We start from the raw sequence: 18,590 nt of genomic DNA, 5'->3' as shown, positions 1-18,590 counted from the left end.
TTCTCTTCTAAAAAAATATTTGCTCAGCAAACTTAAATTTCTCTTTTTTGCCTATGTATTTCTCCCAGTACATAATGTATCATTTCATGCTTATTTTTCACATGAATTCTGTCGAGTAAACTTTGGCCTTTTTATCTAAACATTTGCCAAGAGAGTTCCTGGTAAGTTTTTAATCAATGTAGTTTAAGGTGGCTATCAATCAATAGAATAATGAAATTACAGAAAGCTTTTATAAATAAGAATATACCAAGGAACTACATTGAAGGTATTGTGTTCTAAGATTTAATTATAAGGTTATTAAATTATGTTCAACACAAATGTAAAGATTTTCAGCCACCTAGGTTGTAGATAAATAAGTCGAGATAACTTTGAACTTTGGGCTTACCTTGTCGGTGCCTATACACTTCTGGGCCTCGGGTTGTTTGCCAGTCTCCTGTCCATAAAGATGCCCCTCGGTGGAATAATGTACATAATCAAATAATGGTGTAGTTTCTTTTGCACTGCCTGTGGGTAAGTGGGAGTGGCTTCTGCTCCCCTCTCCTACCTGCTATGGTGGCACTACAAGCAAATTGCATTGTGTGTTCCCCATGCATGGAGATCCCTGCATTCCCTTAGGGTCTTGTTGAGCAGCTGCTCAACAATGTCCCCTACCATGCTTCTTCGGTGGGGGATGGGTAAAATGAGAGGTTCTGTGGCCCACTTGAATCAATCGGCTTGTCTAGTTAGACATTGGATCAAGTAGGCATTGAGGGAACATAGAGCCGGAACAACCGTGGACATATTAAAGAGAAAACTAGACTGTTTTCTAAGACGTTCCGGGCTGTGGTGGGTATGTGGGTCTGCGGGCCGCTCCAAGCAACAGCCTGGTGGACCAAACTCTCACAAGTCAAACCTGGCCTCGGGCCGGGCTTGGAGTAGAAGAACTCCCAGAACCCCTATCAACCAGGGATTGGTATCCCTATGTCTTTAGAATACAGTACCATTAATTGGGTCTGGTTCACCACTCAGACCCTTAAATGGTGACCCCACATATGCTGTTCCAGTTACCCTCGAGGTTGCTTGCCCATATGCTTGTCTTCTTTTGTTGGGCTCTGTGGTGGGTGGAGGTGCAGGGCAGCAAAGTCAAATTTCACTTTTCTGTGGTGAGCCCCTTGTGGCCTCCCTGAAACTATATTCTAAAATAGTTCCCATCTACCAAGAGGTAGATATATTATCAGTATTGTATTATGCAATAATGTTTCCATTAAAATATAGTTTATTTACATGTAAGACCAAAGTTTTATTACATGTAGTGGGGAGAGTTTTGAATTAAATAACCTCTTGACTAGAAATCAGTGTATTGATTCAGGCCCAGATATTACATTTAATTACTAGGTATCTCAAGAAGGAATACTTGACACTACATAAATAGTGTTTCAATGTTAACACATACTGTAATGCCTTCTTTATTGCTTAGGCTTTGCAGTGTCGCCTACACAATGTTCCACCAAACCCAGGACTTCATTGGACGCCTCGAACCTGCCAGCGCCTTCAAGAATTATTGGCAGAAAACACTCCTCTACTCCTCAAGGTAAATTAAATTTAGCTGTATTTGTCTGAATCATATTCCTGTATTGTGTGATGATACTACTTGCCTTCTCATCTTGGCTTTTTTAAATGTCACTTTGCTACATTAATGGATTCCTTTGTTTGCTTACAGTGGAGATTTAAGATTTAAGCCTAACAGCACTTACAAAGAGATGAGAAAGTCAGCTGATGACCATATAGACCAGATTTGTTAATCACTTCTGGTAGTGAAGAGCATAAAATGCTGGCAACATAATGTCACCTATGAAGTCTACTCTGGTATTTTATCTTGAGGACATCTGGTTTGGACAGTTAATCACCATTGCATGGGGTAGCTGGTGATGTGACAACAGTCAGCAATGGGAGCAATGGTGGCAGTATCAATGGGGCCACAACCTGGGAATTGCATTCTTTTTTTATTTATATATATACAAGAGTTGTTACATTCTTGTACAGCCACTAGTACGCGTAGCATTTTGGGGAGACACTAATGCCCCGAAATCATCTCAAGATAACCTCAAGAATGTATATCTTTTCAGGTGCAAGGTGATGGAACAAGTGGTGACCCACCCTCAGTTGAGCTGTTCAAGAGGATTCAACCTCAGAATGAGCTTGTCTCTATCAATGCTACTTTAAGTATGGACTCTAGTCTCTTTAGGTATGTTTCTCTATCAATCTCTCAGTTGTATGAGCTTGGTGAGGCAGGCACATTCATTAGGTATTCCCAGTTTGGATATCTTATGCCTTTTGTCATGTTTTTCTTCCTAGAGGATTTTCCAATAGACATAACTTGAATGCTTCATGAAATTGTGGAGTCTAGGCGACTTTTTTTCTTTTTAACGCTCTCGATAGTTTCCCCTTTAGCTTATTTCATTGTCTAGGTTATTTTCGAACTGTTTCCCCATCAGAGGGGTGGGAATCGGAGATAAAGCCACTACCAACGTGTAGCGCGCACAGAAGTACCGAGAGGGGGGGGGGGGGGCACCAAAACTCGATCCTCCTTCAAGGTAATGTTTGGCAAAATTTAATTGCCCAGCAAAACGCGGAACAAGTTAAGAAAGCATTAAGCTTACTCAACCACCTCCTCCAGCAAGCCTAAAATATAGTCAGATGCTTTCTACAGACCTGAAAGTTTTTCACCTACATTACTGATAACTAGGGTTATCATCTGTACATAACAAGTGTGCACCTCAGTAGTGAGGTTCTCCTCTTTGGTTCCCCACTACGTTCATGATTCATAGATATTGTGTATTAGGACTTAGGTGTTTGTGCTGGGTATAGTTTGTTTAATTAACTGAGAAATACATTCCAGTTTGACATTTATTATATTGGCTACAACTCAACTGTGTTTGGTAGTTTGCTGGCCAGTTGCTTATCCTGTGTGGTGGTGCAGTCTAGTTTGTAAACAAAAAATTTTGCTTTGGCAAGGATTTCATGGATGTAATTTTTGTTTTGTTTTCCAAGACACAGGCTTGCCTCCCTTACCCATGTAAGATGGCTACTAGTTTTCTTCCACAGTGTCTGGTGTCCTTACAGTGGCTTTCGCCTTCGCTTCACCTCCCAAATTTTGTTGCCGATGAACATTTTAGGGACTGACCCTCGACTGTTGGGTACAGTTTGGGGGTTGCCATATGCAAATTATTTTACCCCATTAGCTATTCCTCCTGTTGGGTTCATGGTTACTTTCACCTCTCAGGTGTTTTGCTTTGGTTTCAACCCGGTTCCTGTCTCCATCCCAACTCGACCATTGTTCACTAGCAATAAACATCATAAAAATGCTGTATTTGTCAGCTAAGTTTTCTATTATACAATTTATTTCCTGATATAGACTTTTGAAACCTATTTAATGATAGGAAAGTAAATGGTAAATCTAATTGTTCTATAAATTTTATCTGGAGTTGCTTAATAAATGTCTACACTATATAAGCTAATGTAGTGCTTTATTTGGTACCAGAGTTAAAAATAAATAATTATGTAAGTTTAGATTTGGGCAAGGCATGGGTAAGTACAGTACTGGTTTGGAAATTTGGTTCTTGATTTTTTTATGGATCAAATTACCACGTAACATAATAGATGAAACTACTGGCAATGTGACATTGGATTAGATATTTATACACTTTATATAAATATCAGTCCTTGTTTTGTTGCATTAGATTATACTGTAATAGTAAATGCTTATGGTGTTATGTGCTCATATTATAGTTTTCTTTTGGCAGTAGTGAAGGTGACAGGAACAACAATAGTGTTGAAAAGGAAGTCTTCTCCAGTTCAAGGACCTCCTGCCGTCGGTCTTCCGTCACCAGTCAGTCGTCCAGTAGTTATGGTAAGTGGTACTGTATGTCTGTCTGAATCATCTGTTTATGCTTGGTACATTTGTATTGCAAACTCCTAAATACCTTACTTATAGATAGCATAATTTAATGTATCTTGTGCTGCTAATATACAATATATAGGATTGAAAACCTGTGATAGTAGCCAGTGAACTTGAGCCTAATGATTTTGATTAGGAAAGATTTATTGAGGTTGAGACTTATTTGCATAGGTTGACAGTACTGTAATTGATTAAGGAATTGGGGGACAGAAATAGGTGAAGAGATTACAAGACTAAGATGCATGCAATACAGATAGACATGGTGTCAGAGAATAAATATATTTTGTTCTTCATAGGTACCTCCGGCCCGTCTTCCATAGGTAGCCAGCATGATTCTTTGCCAGAATCTCCTCGTCTCTCAAGAAGCTCAAGACTAGAGAATCTAGTCCCCCAAGAAATTCCAGCTGTGGGACAGTTCTTTGATGTCTTTGTCACATTTGCTGCTAGTCCTTCTAACTTTGCTGTGAGTAGCATTATTTTGTGCTTTGTGTGTGTGTATGTGCACGCACACGTGTTTATGTAATTACCCAAGTGTAATTATGTAAGTGTAATTAAGGGTTGAGAACTACACTCGTGGTGTCCCGTCTTCCCAGCACTGTTTGTCATATAATGCTTATGTGTGTGTGTGTGCAGCTGTTGTGTATAGGAAGTCCCCATTATACAAATGCCCAGTATACGATCACTCATCCACCCAAACAAAATGTCTACATGACCCACCAGTGTCATGCAGCAACCCACACTGCCCCAAGTAGCAGTAACATGACCCTCCCACATAGATCTAATTCTCTTTATTTACAAAGTTCTAATAAGCAATGTAATTTTGCTATGTTTTGTCCACAATAGTGGACAAAAATGACCAGGAAGCCCATGTAGTAGTCTTAAGTTGTGTGCCCATATTAGATGCCCCAGATTTGCCCTCACTTGGCGTTGGTTAATTCAACCATGGTTCCGTCCACACTGCCTCCTTCCTTCTCTGGTGAGCATGATTCATCCTTCTCCCAACTCAGTTTCCAACTCCGAAACGTCTGTGGGTTTCGGAGTCGGGGCAGGGTTTAGCTTGGGTTGTGGCTTGGACTGATCTGGGGGTTTGCCCCCTTCTTTCTTGGGTGCAGAGGCAATTGAGCCTCTTGTGCCAGGGCTTCTGGGTCTTTCCAGCAGGCCCCTTCTTTTGAAGCCTCTTCTTTGGACTTCGTTTTTCTATCTCGGGCAGTGGGCATGAATGATGGCTCTGCCTCGGGGCTTGGAAGGAGTCCGACTGGGGCTCTTGGATCCCGTTTGATCTTTTGTGGACCTTGGTGCCTTCTGTGAAGGGTCTTGTGTTGCAAGGGAAGGAGTTTTTTTTATCCCGCTCCTTGTATGAGTTTCAATTGGGTGCGATTCCCTCCCAGGATTCATTTGAGTGTCTTGGGCCCTTCAGTTTCATCCTTCTCGAGGTTTCCTTCTTCCTGGGTTTCCCCAGTGGAAGCTCAAAAGGCCCTATGTGCGTACCTCCTGCGCAACCCAGGTTACGCCTCAGTTATGGACCCGGCTTCCTTAGAGTTCGGCTCTTACTTCCCTTATTGGGTGTGTTACAAGGTTCCAGAGTTATCCTGGCTTGCATATTGTCCTTTCATTAGTTTCGCTTGGGGCTTGGTGTGGTTCCTGTCGTACCCACAAACTTGAGGGGGAGGGAAAGGTGTCTTCTGTATTACAGGTGTTTCTGGGGGGTTCTTTAGAGTCCCTCAATGCATGCCTCTTCGCTCCTGCCCTTTCATGTGATGTGGGTCGTTTGCAGATGCATGCTGCAAACGACCCAATAGTCGAGCTTCTAGAACTGCTACTTCAAACGACCAGTCTGACCTATTTGCAGGTCTTGCTTCTGCCACTGTAGGGCATCATCAGTAGTGGCTCCTGACGAGTTACTTTTCAAAATCTCTTGAGATTGATATTTTCTCTTCCATCAATCATCTAATTCACATGCTGAAACTCTCACAAGATGTGTTATTGGATAAATCTTTTTCTTGTGTATTATCAGTTTCTCACATGTAAACAACCTTCTGCTCTAGTAAGTATTCTCTTAAAAATGTTTATATTTTAATAATACTAGGTACTCGAATCACCTTTTTATTTTGTTTCAATATTTCAGGTTCAGTCATGGAAAATGACTAAGTCACTCTCAACCTTAACATCCGAACTTCAAGCATACTATAATAATCCCATCCATTGTGACGACTTGGTGGATATTGAGGTTGGAGAATATTATGCTGTAAAGCACACTGATGATACATGGTACAGGTAAGACTTATGTTTCTGGCATTTAAAAATCAGCCTAGTGTACAGTAATAATAGTTTTAAATAAATGACTGGCTTTATTTTGGTGATTTAAGATATAAATGTTAATTAGGAATACCTAGCAGGGATACTTTATGGTGTTAACATCATTTTGTCTCCAGGCACCTTGAGGGAGATCTTTGTGTATCGGCTTGAAAGTCAAATACATGTACAGTACATACACTATGTATGTATATGTTGATCCACTTAACGATTTGAACTAAACAAACTATTCGATTCATGATGTAATTAAATAAAATTAATTTAAATTCATTCTTGATTTGCAGAGCACACATAACTACGGCTCAAGAAGGAATAGTTGCAGGCCTATTTGTTGATTTTGGAGATTGCTTTGTTTTATCGCAGGATAAAGTGCAGTTACTTCCATCTAAGTTTCGTCGCCTTCCTTGCCAAGCCATCAAGGCAAAATTACACGGTAAGTAAATATTAAAGAATGTTATAATGTTCGTCTTAGTCATCACATACCTTATTGTTTTCACGATTTGCCAGTAATATTTTTTTGCAGTATCTGAAAGTGTGTGTGTATGGGCTACAAACTTTCATTTCTTTTGTGCATTTCTTTCATTATTACAAAAATGTAATAACCTAAAAGATGAGAGAAATATCAAATAATATATACAGTATATACATGGAAAATACTGGAGGGTCAGGTCCCAAATTTATACAGTAAAATAACAACGTACTGGAGTAAACGATATGGAAGAAAATGCAGAATAGAACCGGTGAAGAGCAGGGGTGCCATAGGCACAATCAGAGAACACTGTATAAACATCAGAGGTCCACAGTTGTTCAACATTCTCCCAGCGAGCATAAGAAATATTCCTGGAACAACAGTGGACATTTTCAACAGAAAACTAGATAGTTTTCTTCAAAGAGTGCTGGACCAACCAGGCTGTGGTGGGTATGTGGGACTGCGGGCCGCTCCAAGCAACAGCCTGGTGGACCAAGATCTCACAAGTAAAGCCTGGTCTCGGGCCGGGCTTGGGAGTAGAACAACTCCCAGAACCCCATCAAGTAGGTAACCAGATACTGTACCAACAGGCTTGTCCCTAATGGTCAGATCTCGCTCCCTATAGATTCTGTTAAGAGGTAAATGTGATGTGTTAATATTTGTTATATAATAAAGTTTAAGTTTCAAAATGGTGACAAATATATGTATAATAAAAAAATTAGTGGAGAAATTTTCATTGCTAGTGCTATAGTAAATTTCTTGTTTCTTTGACTTGGCAAGTCACCAAAATATAAATAGTACATAGGATAATATAGCTTCATGTCATTTTTTTCTCTCTCTCTCTCTCCCTCTCATCAGGCATAGTTGCTGCCAATGTGGACTGGGAGTCCTGAAGACACTCGTCGTTTCCAGGACTTGGTAGAATATCGTGCGTTTGTGTCAGTATTGAAGGATATAGAAAAGGAAAATGATGAATCTATGGTACTTTCCTTAAGTCTCATTGATACTTCAGATAAAAACCTGGATGTCTACATCCATCAAATCCTTTTAGATGAAAGACGAGCTGTGAAAAAGGAGGAACTTTAAGATAATTAGAATGTTTGTCTCGTGGAAGAGGTGGTCTATGTAAACCTGCAAGGCCAGTCTTCTGTGCCTATAGTATACAGTATATTTATATGAAAGGAATGGTGCTTGCAAGTTCATTTATGCTATCATCATGATGTGATAATGTCGACGACACTGAAGTGATTACTCCGAAAGCTTTATTCAGTAACTTAAGTATATAGTGAATTAAGGAATCTGATATATTTTTTTATAGATCATTTACTACGTCATATTTAGTTATGATATATACGATATATATTCCAGTTGCTGTATAACAACTGTCATCATTTTCTGCCATTATCTTTTAAGCCAATGTTGTTTGGTAAAAGTATAAAAGGAGCGGCACCAACATTGTTGAAGTAAGAGTCATGCCTTAGTTACATTAGTGCCTATTAAGGGAATCTCTAGTGTCTATAATAAGTGGAGGAAATATATATTTACTCTGGTGTTGTTATCCCCTATTTAGCCAATGTTGTCTACATAATACAAACACATCTTTCTCAAAGGAATAGTTAAATTTTGATGGGATAGCTGTTGATTTAAAGTCAAACTTTTTTCCCCAGGAGGAAATATAATTTAGCATAATATTTGTAATTTCTAGTAAAATGATGAGCCATGGTTCAACTCTCATTAGAGCTGTACTCTATGAAATGTGTGTTGCATTTGACATGGGCATTGTGTATACCCAAGACTAGCTCCTTAACTAGGAGCTCCCAATTCAGTCGTTTGGAGGATACCCATTTGCTTTTGTCATACAGAAAACTGTGTAGACCTGTTGTCATGTATATTGGTGAGCTTGATATGTTATCTGGCCAGATGACACTAAAACAAAAACAAAAAATAACAGTAGCAAAGTTAAAAAACTACATAAAAATCGTAAAAAACAGTCCTAAAAAAAGTATAAAAGAAAATTTACATTACCTATGCATCTACTTAAATTCTATTTAACCATTTAGAGAAGCATGTTTGACTAGTCTGGTCTAGTCATTTCCGACCAAATAACTAATCCAAAATAACAGTCTAATAATACAGTATTTTCTTCATATGGACTACCTTGTTACCCAGTAGGTAGGCATTGTGAGTCTGAAATGATATTAATATGCTGTTTAATGGGTTAATATAAAGTATTACAAATGTCATTTTGTTATCTAAAGCTTCCAAAAGAGCATACGTTTAAGGTATGCCGACTTCTTTTTTTTTTTTCGCATCTTGCCTTACAGCCATTGAAGCCTTTGATATATTTTTAGTTCTCAGGTTTTATTAACTTTGCTTTAAAAAACATTTTTTGACTTCCCTTATTTAAGGAAGCCGAGAAATGGATATCAATGAAATTACCTCAGTACTAATTCATTTTATATCACTGCATGAATGATGAGGTGGTTGGAAAATATTTTTTTTCTCCAGTTTTCTGGGATTCAGTTAAAAATATGAAATATTGTACTCTGAATAAATATGAGGAATGAGTTGAATTTGTTTCTTCCCAGTAATATTTATTTAATAACAACACCGTATAATACCAGTACCCTTGTTGACCAGTCCACACACTAGAAAATGAAGGGACGACGACGTTTTGGTCCGTCCTGGGCCATTTTCAAGTTAAGTTACACAATCGACTTGAGAATGGTCCAGGACGGACCGAAACGTCGTTGTCCCTTCATTTTCTAGTGTGGATTGGTCAACATACTTTAGTCACGTTATTGTGATTCATCGCCTACCAGTACCTTTCATTGGTCTCCTTTAGCTAAAGGCACTAATTCATTAGGGTCTTTGTACGAGTATGCTTGATGTACTAGGACTCTCCTGTTAAAAGAAGTGGATAGCACCATTTATGATGACCAGACCACACACTAGAAATTGAAGGGACGACGACGTTTCGGTCCGTCCTGGACCATTCTCAAGTCGATTGTGACAATCGACTTGAGAATGGTCCAGGACGGACCGAAACGTCGTCGTCCCTTTAATTTCTAGTGTGTGGTCTGGTCAACATACTTCAGCCACGTTATTGTGACTCATCGACCATTTATGATGCTACTATTCTTTCCTGCTCCAGGGACTATGATGAAAGATCAGACTGCATAATTCCGGCTACGTTAAGAGGCAGCCGAGTATCTAGCCGCCCTGCCTCATAATGACGAGATCCTAGTTCTGGTTTCCAAAAATGTCCAATTAAATGTCAATATCAACACCACCATCCTCCAACCCCACACTGCAGCTGGGGACAGGGAACTTAAGACTGCCATGAAGATATTAAATACATCCTCAAAGTTCAAGGTTATCCTATCCAGGTCGATAGGTTCACTTGGTTCCCTCGCAATCTTTGATATCTTTGACAGTCGGAATCTCACGTCTTCTATAATTCTTACTGGTGCCAAACGTTCCTTTCAGGAATACGTCCCCTCTTCATGCCTCTGCAATAGGTGTTGGAAATAAGGTTGAGGAACTTTGAAGCATAAGTTACGTGTTCTTTTACCCCTGTGGGTTATGACACCATTCTAGGTCAGCTTAGTGGTTTGTTATGGTGCAGATTATGTTTTAGTTTGTTACATGCAGATTGTTATATTTAAGGTGTGTGTAGTGAAGTAACATCAAAAACTTTTATTATTCATAAATATAATACTGTGGGCATATTAGTGACACAAATATATCTGCATATAGTACTTACCCTTTACATGTTCTGTGATAGAAATAGCATTATTGACAACCCAGTGCATCATTGCACTTGAAAAATCAATTGTAATGACATTAGAAATATGAAGAAAATTTAATACAGTACTGTATATTTAATGCTTGCAGTTACAACTTCGTACAAAATGTGCAGAGCTAGGCTGAGCTCTGATAACTGGTTCCAAGTTTATTACACACATCAGACCTGCTTAGTGATTCGTAATGGTGCATAAAAATGTAGTTATACATATATAATGCAAAAACAGCAAAAGCGCATGTTTTATATTCTAGGCATTAAATATTACGTGCATATTAGTGACACTGTTTTTGAGCATTCTGATGTACCATGCATTTATTATATAAATTTCTGAAATAACATATTGAATAATATTACTGCAAAAAGCCAGGAAAAAAACAAATCCGAAACATTGAAATGAATATCTAACAGTATCTTTCACAGCAACTCCTGACAGAGGCGATTACACCATAGATGTTTGTGAATCTTGACGTCGTCGTGAGATTTCTGGGCTTCACTATCGCCAAAGTTAGTCACATATAATTTGTTTTGAATTTTTTCATGATCAGGGAACACATTTTAATTATTAGAAACAAAAATATAATTATTTTATTCTTGCGCACCAGGATGATGATGGGTATAAACAGGGGCGTAGTGTAGGGGTCAAGAGCTACCACGCCTCTGTCAGAAACATAAACCTGGGGCCAGATTCACGAAGCAGTTACGCAAGTACTTACGAACGTGTACATCTTTCCTCAATCTTTGACGGCTTTGGTTACATTTATTAAACAGTTTACAAGCACGAAAACTTGCCAATCAACGGTTGTTATTGTTATAAACAGCCTCCTGGTGCTTCGGAGCTCATTAACTGTTTAATAGTTGTAAACAAAGCCGCCAAAGATTGAGAAAAGATGTACAGGTTCGTAAGTGCTTGTGTAACTGCTTTGTGAATCTGGCCCCTGGTTCCTCTCCTCTGCAAAGGGAAAGATGGCTGAACCCCTCACTCTGGCTACCTCCTTCAATCTTGTTCATGGATTTCCTCCTATCTCATTGGTAGAGTTGGCTAGATTCTCTATAAAAGTTCCCATCGCCTTTGTTCATACCTCCTGGTGATGCACCTTGATATAGAGCATGCCACCATTTGTCCTTACTTGGCCCCACTCAACTGCTGCTTCCTGATGTCCCCTAGTATAGTCCTTTCTCTTAGCTTTTTTTTTCTTCTTCCCTGTAGTGTTTCTTCACAATGTTTATTCTTCAATGTAATATATATAGTACATGTTTTTATGCCAATTTTAGTGAACTACATCTTTTGACATAGCAGTTTCACCACTTTGTGTGTGTGTCACCAGGAACCGATGCTTGGCATTCAACTTTGTCTTTTCCACTGTTGTTCCTTTCTCCTCCCCTCCAGCTTTTTCTGGTACCCTTAACTCTACTGCTGTCTTTATCTGGAATGATGTTCCATTTGGTTCCTTTCTTCAGCTGAACATGCATTCCCTGGCCACTTGTATCTGTGAGTAAGTGGCATTCCATCTATTTTATTTGTCTTCCTTTTATGTATTCTGATTTCTCTATCTTAAACTTCTCTTACACATTGTTGGAGCCGGTGCTCCTTTAGAGTGATTTTAACTATTGGCATGCCCTCTGGGATTGATATTCTTACTAATTAATACACAAAGCCATTTTTTTAGAACCTTTTGCCTGTGCACATAGGCCTAAAATCTTCTGTTTTCACATAGGGGGAGAAAAGCATAGTGGTTTAAAATCACTTCCACCAAAGCAAACAGTTCACTTAGAATGTCACCCCAAAACATCCAATGGCTGTCTAGACAAACAGAAAATGTGTCAATTGACAAATGTAGGTATGAAACGTGTGCCAACCTCCATGATCACCACCAGGTGGCAGTTTGTCACTGAAGGTTGCCAACCAACAAGATACTCACTTCCAACCAACAAGATCCTCACTTCCAAGTCCGATTAATTTTAGTGGACAGTGATGCTTCTACTGGATCTGTCTATGATTTTTTCACTAAAAGTTAAGTGGAATTTGAAGTCCTTGGGACATCTCGTCCTTTGTTGCTATTATCATCTGTATTAATGTTTCATGATTGTGTTTATTCAATAATCATGTTTAGTTATATCATTACAAATTGCAGTTGCTTTGATTTAGACCAATATTTAAACCTATAGATGATATTGGATATGAGAATAATAATAATAAATTTTATTGTAGAATTTTTCTCCAGGCATCCAGCTTTCATGTAATTTAAATAGGAGGAAAATATCATTCCTTGGAGCAGACGATGCTGCCTCATCTGTATTTGCCATTCTCTCTCTCGTTGCAGTCATCAGTGGCATCTGAATAAATACAGAGCAAGACATCTGCCAAGGTCAGCTAATATAATCAGGCGACAACTGCAAGCAAGGATTTCTGCATCAACAATCGCCAACTACACAACCCAGAATTAAACTTTTTTTTTAATCAGGTAATTGGTATGAATGCCTTATGATTTTGTCTTGTTTGTTTGTTCCTAAAGTTGCAGTAGATGTATGATATCTGGAGAATATCCATGTATTAGATTGAATTGTTTTTATTTAGTCTTACAACCCTTTTAACTTAATAGAATTGCAGTACACTTAAGTCAAATAATAAATTCATGATGGGCATTGACTTGCACAGCAATAAGCTATATTATATATTCTTAAACAAGCTACAAGGTAGCGAGTCAAGTGAGAGCCAGCAGAGAAGAAATGCGATTCCTGAAGTGATGGTGAATGGAATGAATGGGCTAGGTAGTGCATTGTAGCCTGCAATATGTAGATAAAGTGAAATTCAGCCCAACCAGATAGTTATTGCCTTGCAGATCATTTGATTAACAGCACATGGGTCAGTGTGTTCATAGTGCCAGCCTCGCTGAGCAATTATATTCATGATGCAGAGGCAGTAGGACGTGCCCACTGCTGCTGCTGCTGCACTCAGAACCCAGTTTGTATCAAGAAGCCTGTAAGTATTCTCCCCATGCATAATTAAGAGGCACTCTTGTGTAGTATGGTTTACATAATGCTACGAGTATTCTGGAGGTCACTTGACTGAAAGGGTATTAGAAAGAGTGACGTTTGTAAACTGTTTGATGAATTATGTCACAGCTGCCCAGAATGAGATAAAGAAGGGTTTCCAGAGTACTGTACGAGAAGCCCGATAATCTCTATGTATTTGGGTTATCCGGTAGTTTTAGAGCTTCGTTGTTACTCTTTGGTGTCTATGCATGTGGTGCTGTTGGTCCTTGGTTGTTTCTTGATCACCATCTTATGCTGAATACCGTCTCTTCTTATCGATCAGTGCTGGCAGAACCACTACTGCTTGCATTCACGCGGCCAGCCAGCCAAGCGGACAGCACGCTGGACACGTGATCCTGTTGGTCCCGGGTGCCGGCGAGAAATGATGGGCAGAGTTTTCTTTCACCCTATGTCCCTGTTCACCTAGCAGTAAATAGGTACCTGGGAGTTAGTCAACTGTCACGGGCTGCTTCCTGGGGGTGGAGGCCTGGTCGAGGACCGGGCCCGCGGGGACACTATAGCCCCGAAATCAACTCGAGATAACCTCAAGAAGTGTTAATACCTCTTCGGTGCCATTATGGAAGCTGTCTTGTGCATTTTCACTCCTAGCCTGTTCATCCACCACCTGATCCTGTTTGGTCCTTGGATAGCATCCTCACATTTCTTTCTTCATTGAAGTTTATTGTGTCCCTTTCGGTCCAGGATTTCTTTTCTAAGGTTGTTTTCCTGTTGTTGCTTGCCTATGGTTGTAGGGTTGGGGAGCTTAATGCTTTCTCCAGAGGCATGGTTTTTGTTCATTTTGACCCTAGTTGGTGTTGTGTGTGTATGCAACCATCGCCTTTTCTGGCGAAGAATTGAGTCGGTGGGTTTCCAGAGAGGTCCCTTGGTTGTTGATGTTTGGGTGGTTAGACCAGGAGTGCATCATGTGCTGTGACTGGTAGAGGCGCTCTGCATTGTACCACTGATTCTGCCTTGGTGGATGCTTTGTGGGTTGATCCTGTTCCATGTTCGTTGTTCCAAGGTTTGTTTTCCCAGGTCGTCCACAGTGTTATCAAGTCTAGCCTGCTTGTGGTGTACCTTTGTGCCCATAATCTAAAATACACACTCTTGTGGCAGTTTTTGCTAATATGTTGGGCTGATATTTGGGGCACAGGGGTTATGGTGGTCTAACAGGGATCTGGCAGCCTGGTATTTTAGTTAATGTTCCCGGGCCTCGTGATGACTGTGTTGCCTTTGATTCTCTCTCAGCCTGGTGTCCCATCTTCACTCTGACTACCTGTGGTTTCTCTTCCTTTCTTCTTCGTGAGTAGTTTGCTTCATGGCGCCTCAAGGGGCTCCCCACCCCTATTCCAGAGCCAGCATTAAATGTAATGAAACTTCGCTTTCTGGGTGAGTCCTGGTGACTCCCTGATTACCTCCTCCCCTACAGGTCATCAGTTGGAGGGGTTTCATTTGCACATCTGCTCCAGAACTGGTGTAGTGTAGTAGACCACGAGGCACTGTGTGAGCTCTGTCCCCTGTACTCCACCAAGTGTTGAGGGGTAGTGTTAACGAGCTCGAGTTTGTTTCGAGATATTTGATTGTTTACATTGTTGGGGGGGAAGTTCATTTGGCAGTTTTGAGGCTTCAGTCTTTGAACTCGGCAGTAGTCTGTATAGGTTGTCTGATTTCCTGGATGTTTTCCCAATTGGGTGGCAGAGTATCACCTGCTCTCTGTACCTCTAAGGGGGGCCAGATTTTGGCTTTGGTGCCTGGTAGGCTCAACAAAACCCCACAGCTGATGTGACACAGTAGCTGGAAGCCATCTCAGCAAGATAGTTTCCAGAAACCACTCTGGGGCTCTCCCAGAAAGACGTCTTTCATTACATTCACTGTTGGGGTTTTATAAATATGCTCAGACATACTTTCCAAATGCAAACTACTCTAAGTTTGACTTCACTGTATAAGTATTCATTCCTTTTTCCCTATAGTTTGGTCTTTACAACTAGCCTTAATGTAGGCCTACTCAATGAAAAAGAGTGTTTCGTGTAAAACTTTATTTCACACTTTGTACATAAGAACAATATATTTTGATAACAATATTCATGTATAATAATAAAATGTGGCACTGGTTTGCTAGTCTAGGACAGCACAACTCCTCCCCTCAGTGCAGCCGGGCAGGTATCCTATATATCATTAGGGAAGACCTTGGCTACCATAACAAAGAGATATACATATCCCCATTAACAACTTGTATCAATACCAGGAATTTTGCTATCAATAACAGTACGTATATTGATGCGAGCTATTGTTGGCAATTTTGATTTTGTGTTTTGGATTATTTACTCAGGGTATGGTTATTTAATCTAATTGACCTCCATTCATTTTGATTGTATTTTGATTTTCAGAAAATGGGTTGCGTTAGGAATTAGTGGTATTAATTACTACAGTATGTATCTTAGAAATGGGAATCCAGTATTTTATAATTTCTTGCAGATATAGATTCAAGAAATGTTCGTTGCCCAAATTCTGTACAACTGTACTGCATAGGACAAATATGTTCTCTTTCCAGTTGAATGCAAATTAAATATTCAACTAACCATATCCAGCATTTACCTCAGTGTATGGCACCTCTTGAAAACAGTGCCCAATCAATGTAGAGGACAAGGAGACAAGCACAGTAGCTTGCAAGCCCCTTGGTTGTGCACGAGTAATTCAACATGTATAAAACTTCTAAAATTGAGGGAATAAATGCCTAACAATTGAAAACATTGGCAAATTCTAAATTTCGTGAATATGTCCATGTCTTCCTAAGTATCTTATTTGAAAGGGCTGTATTTACTGAAGCTTACTGTTATCTAAGAACACTGAGAAATATTATTTGGTAAATATTATTAAATATTAATGTGATCTATTAATATGCTTCTACTTTAAAAACGTCTAGGAGTGAGCAAAAAGTTTTAACACGTGGCTCGTCTTCTCGCTTGCTCAGCTTGACTCCAAACTTGAGAATACGTGGGTTTCCATTTATTTAACATGTTCAATTTTGATTATACAGTAATTAAGTATTTGATATTCAAGCATAGATTAAATACAGCCAACTGATGTTCATTTATACATGTCAACTAGAAAAAAGTAGAACAATTTACCCCAGTCTTGCATATTAATTGTCCCCATACATAAAAGAAATATATGGATAATTCGGTGATGATTTATATTATGTTTGGAATGACAAATCCGGGGTTTCTCAATAAGGGCATTGGTAGGTAGAGGAGAGCTGCTGCTGTCAAAGGTTTAAACAATATGTGGCCGGCATGGGGCAGGAATGGGAGGTGCTAATGGCAGGAATGTATTGGGTTTCATGTAAGGATACTTCGGTGTGTATTCAATGTCTGATAGATGAAGGGCGCATGCTATTTATACTGTGACTGTGTTGAGAAAAATTTGATTCATGCAATGTGTGTGTGTGTGTGTGTAGCAAAGCACAGGATGATTTTAATATATAAATAAACTCTTCCTGGAAATATTATGCTGTATTACCCCATATCGTATATTACAACCATTTTGTAATAGTCTGGCATACATAACCAAACACTACAAACTATCAGTCACTGATATTTCCCAATATTTTAACTTCCTGCTTCCTATATGCTGCACATAATTTAACGCAGATTTTGGTCGCCGCTAGATAAAACTCTCGTCCACTTAAATATAGTGCAATATCAGCAGCAAGTATTCCACATGCTTAACAGGATTCAGAGTTGCTTCGCTAACATGGTTGGTGTTCTATAAGAATAGCAATATATATATTTTAACATGATCCACTGTGCTTTGGAAGAAAATGTCAGATGTTAATAAATAAGCAAGATTTAAAGGGTGTAATAAATCTTGGGTTCATGTTCATAAGGATAATTAATGGTGTGACTAATAAGCATTCTGAGTTAAATGATACAAGCAGATTTTTGAGTGATACTCTAAGATTTACTAACAAGGTAATAATGTGGTGGCATGTTATAGGAGACTGTATCTTGAGAATATTTAAAATCTACGAATTTTACATTTCAAAGTGGTCACGTGACCAAAAGGTGCAACCACAATTCTTCTTGTAAAAAATAAAAAAAAAATAGGAACAGGATGGGTGCTGCAATGTAGGATTTCATTTTGTGCAAATTGGGGGAGGAGGAGGTGCCGCCTAGCATCAAGCAGTTCTGGTCCATGCCACAACAACACACGCTCGACACCCCCGTGCACAGACACGGGCTCTGGCGAACAGTCCTGCGCTCACAACAATAACTCTTGTCTAAATTATGGACTTGCAGTGTGACCAGGTATGTGTCTGTTAGCACGGGCATGTGGGAGCTAATGACCTGTTAGTAACAATATAGACAAGGAGAAACATAGGCAAGAAAAAATCTGTTCAATCTTGGCCACATTCCTAGCTGTGTGCAGGTGTCTTCAGCTATGGCAACATGTAATTTTGTTAAAATAAATAAATTGTGAGAATTCTTTAACAAAAGTTTAAGAGCATATAATTTAAAGAACTAATTGATAATCATATATGTATTGTTATAGTTTAAATGCCATTAACTGAAGTGCACTTGACTATTCAGATGTGTCCAAGATAAGAGGTTGGCTGTCATCTCCAATATGTCTGACCAATGACACACTAACGATCAGCCAGTAAGGGCCCCACAGGGTGCTCAGTGAACACACCAGATACCCAATGGGACAGCCATTTACCTTGTCCCAAATGCATCTGGTATGATGCTGACTGTGGAGATGCATTTCAGATGCTCTTTCACTGATTATAAAAGTATTGTAAAAAATGTAACAACATCAGTGATTTTGCCCACAATACTTGAAAGTATAATGGATTTTTTTTATTTTCGTATCTGAAGGGGCAAGGTGGAAGGGATATGACATGTAGTTAGTGCATGTGGCATATTGAGATAGGCCAATGATGGAGGGCTGGGTTGAGTCGGTAGTTAGTTCAGGAGCCTGCCTGACTAGTCTACGTATAAAAAAATGTGGAGATAGTAGTCGCTCACAAG

The 18,590-nt window shown here is 39.4% G+C and overlaps 1 protein-coding gene across 8 annotated transcripts in view; it reads left to right on the top strand.

Moving 5' to 3' along the window:
* Window positions 1–9,287, top strand: part of LOC123771882 (tudor domain-containing protein 7B) — a 49,083-nt gene extending 39,796 nt beyond the window's left edge. For 5 of the 8 annotated variants that reach the window (XM_069324335.1, XM_069324331.1, XM_045764630.2 and 2 more), the window contains 7 exons: window positions 1,457–1,570; window positions 2,106–2,224; window positions 3,783–3,889; window positions 4,234–4,400; window positions 6,063–6,211; window positions 6,535–6,683; window positions 7,578–9,287. In XM_069324335.1, coding sequence (XP_069180436.1) covers window positions 1,457–1,570; window positions 2,106–2,224; window positions 3,783–3,889; window positions 4,234–4,400; window positions 6,063–6,211; window positions 6,535–6,683; window positions 7,578–7,612 — 840 coding nt within the window. In that variant the 3' untranslated portion in view covers window positions 7,613–9,287. The remainder of the gene's footprint in view (window positions 1–1,456; window positions 1,571–2,105; window positions 2,225–3,782; window positions 3,890–4,233; window positions 4,401–6,062; window positions 6,212–6,534; window positions 6,684–7,577) is intronic. The other 3 variants (XM_069324333.1, XM_069324334.1, XM_045764640.2) reach the window with 3 other exon arrangements.
* Window positions 9,288–18,590: the final 9,303 nt, after the last annotated feature.

This window comes from Procambarus clarkii, chromosome 14 (assembly GCF_040958095.1).
Source record: "Procambarus clarkii isolate CNS0578487 chromosome 14, FALCON_Pclarkii_2.0, whole genome shotgun sequence".
NCBI classification, from domain to species: Eukaryota; Metazoa; Arthropoda; class Malacostraca; order Decapoda; family Cambaridae; genus Procambarus; species Procambarus clarkii.
This window is presented reverse-complemented; position numbering and strand designations above follow the sequence as displayed.